Source organism: Poecilia reticulata, linkage group LG17 (assembly GCF_000633615.1).
Source record: "Poecilia reticulata strain Guanapo linkage group LG17, Guppy_female_1.0+MT, whole genome shotgun sequence".
NCBI lineage: Eukaryota > Metazoa > Chordata > Actinopteri > Cyprinodontiformes > Poeciliidae > Poecilia > Poecilia reticulata.
Window position 1 is genome coordinate 28,867,709 of NC_024347.1, and position 2,173 is coordinate 28,869,881.

At 39.2% G+C, this 2,173-nt stretch overlaps 1 protein-coding gene across 2 annotated transcripts in view; it reads right to left on the bottom strand.

Annotated features, from left to right (window-relative positions):
• The window catches only part of LOC103480019 (receptor-type tyrosine-protein phosphatase N2-like), a 166,445-nt gene that overhangs the window by 66,490 nt on the left and 97,782 nt on the right, over window positions 1–2,173 (bottom strand). For both annotated transcript variants that reach the window (XM_008434755.2, XM_017309950.1), the window contains exon 12: window positions 1,887–1,951. In XM_008434755.2, coding sequence (XP_008432977.2) covers window positions 1,887–1,951 — 65 coding nt within the window. The remainder of the gene's footprint in view (window positions 1–1,886; window positions 1,952–2,173) is intronic.

Sequence of the window (2,173 nt, forward strand, 5' to 3'; positions counted from 1 at the left end):
TTTTTTATACAGTAAGTATGTTATTTAGAGTTTGTGGTGTGTGTAGTGTTAGTAGTAGTTTTGCTAGCGATCGCTGCATGGCTTCGTAGCGAACTCTGACGCACTGAGAAGAGAAAGACAGCGCGCCGGAATGGCCATTTAGACCTTGGCCTACAAGGGTTAAAATCTGATTCTTACAGAATAACTGCTGTAAATTTGGAGATAAAAAGTGGAAATCAAGCAATGAAGCAAAATAATTTTAATCAGGCAAATTAAAAAACAAAACAAAAATAATACATTTATGCAGAACCTAAACCTTTTAGCTGTATTACATTTTAATTCACTATTAGTCTGAAATCTGATGTCAAATATGTAAAGTAAAATATGCCATTTTCTGAGTGTAGATGTTTCGTCACATTTCATGTGGATGAGCACAAACTTAGTCCATCCGTTACGTTGATCCACTCTCAGCCGGTAACTCCTGCTCACGGCTTCTTTCTAAGGTGCATAAACTTTTACAACCCTGCAATAAATCATGATTAATTTTACTTTTCGTCTGTTTTGTCTTTTCGGGTTTATTGCATGCAGCTCACCTCGTTATCGTTTCACTGGAATAACACATTTTCACATTACTACTACATCAGGCCATTATCGTGCAGGAAAACGACAACTCGCCCGTGTGCTTGCCAAATAAACCCCACGCTCAAAGCGACGGGCCTTTTTTTAGGTTCACTTTGCAAATCTGCGAGTGAACAAATGGCCTCCTCTCCACTGCTGAAACTGACTTCTCATCTGTTTTATTTTCAACCTGTCAGTGTGATGAAGTATGCTAATATTCTCACTTTACAGTATGTGATAAAACTATAATAAACACAGAGTGAGGGGTATGATGGATGCTGTGTTGCAGGCTGGGAGCTGCAGATGTTTGCTTCCCTTTGGTCTTGCAGCTTTAGATGGCAGGGTTTTCTATAGTTTTCTCTCCTACAACATGCCTTCGATTGGCAATAATTGTCTGGTATTGATCACCTCAGCAGACCCTCCGTCCATCCCTCACCTTCAGCCCTCAAACTTTTCTCTTTTCTCCTGCAAGCCTTGTTTTCTAAAACCATTTCTTGCTCCCTCCTCCTATATGAGCGCGGCGAACAGCATGCCGTCATCGCTACAAAATAACTCTTGAATCAATAGTGGAGAGCAGACGCTCAGCAGTCCATTTACGGCTGAGCTGGTGGAGAATAACCGTGCAGGAGACGACAGGAGGAGAGAGAGAAGCTGAACTTTAAGGATGGTGATGAAGTTCTGCTTACTTTCAAAGAGTGTTTGGTTTTTATTCTGTTGTTTTATTCATGCTGTGGTCAGTGGTTTAGAGGTAAAACTAATAATACTATACAGATAACTTACCACTACACCTAACATCTGAATTTATAAATAAATAATCATCTAGATTTAGTAATCTCTCAATAATAACCACTAATAATGCTATTACACCTGAATGAGTAAGTTTCCATTCAGGTGTAATAAGTTCAACAAAGCCTGCTTTACAGCAGCCTGGATAGAAAAATAAATACTTAACATATTTTATAATTGCTCTGGTATTATGACTGAGGTCAACCTGTTACTTCATTCATATGAACACCAACCACACAAACAGCTTCATGGATAAAAACAGAGCTGCTTCAGAAGAAACGTCTGATCACCTGCTGTTTGGGCCGAGATCTGAAGATCCTCACGTTTAAACACAAAGTTTTCTGACTAGATAATGAAATCATTCAACAATATTCGATAAAAATTCAACAAGAGCTTTCTATCTACATTCCATAAATATCTTTAAATCATAGTTTGTGGCTCAGCAGTAAAATCCTTTAAATCTGAGTTATGAGAGAAAACAGGAAGCGAAAGGTTGGACTCACATCAGCGACTCCAGCCTCCAGGATGGTGAGCTTGGTTTCCTTCTCCAGATCAGCTTTTTGTTTAACTGCAATCAGAAAACAGACAAAAATATTTACTACACTAAAGCTTTACAGTAAGAACAGCACGTTAAAAAGGTGAAGTTCAGGAAATAGTCCAGACCTGCTCTCGTTTCTACTGAATGATCTGTGATGTTACTGTAGGACAGTGCTTGAATGTGGTGGCGCATGTCACCAAAGTGTTGAATCTGCTCTTTGGGTTGCGGAACGTTGTAAAGTGTGTCCTTTGA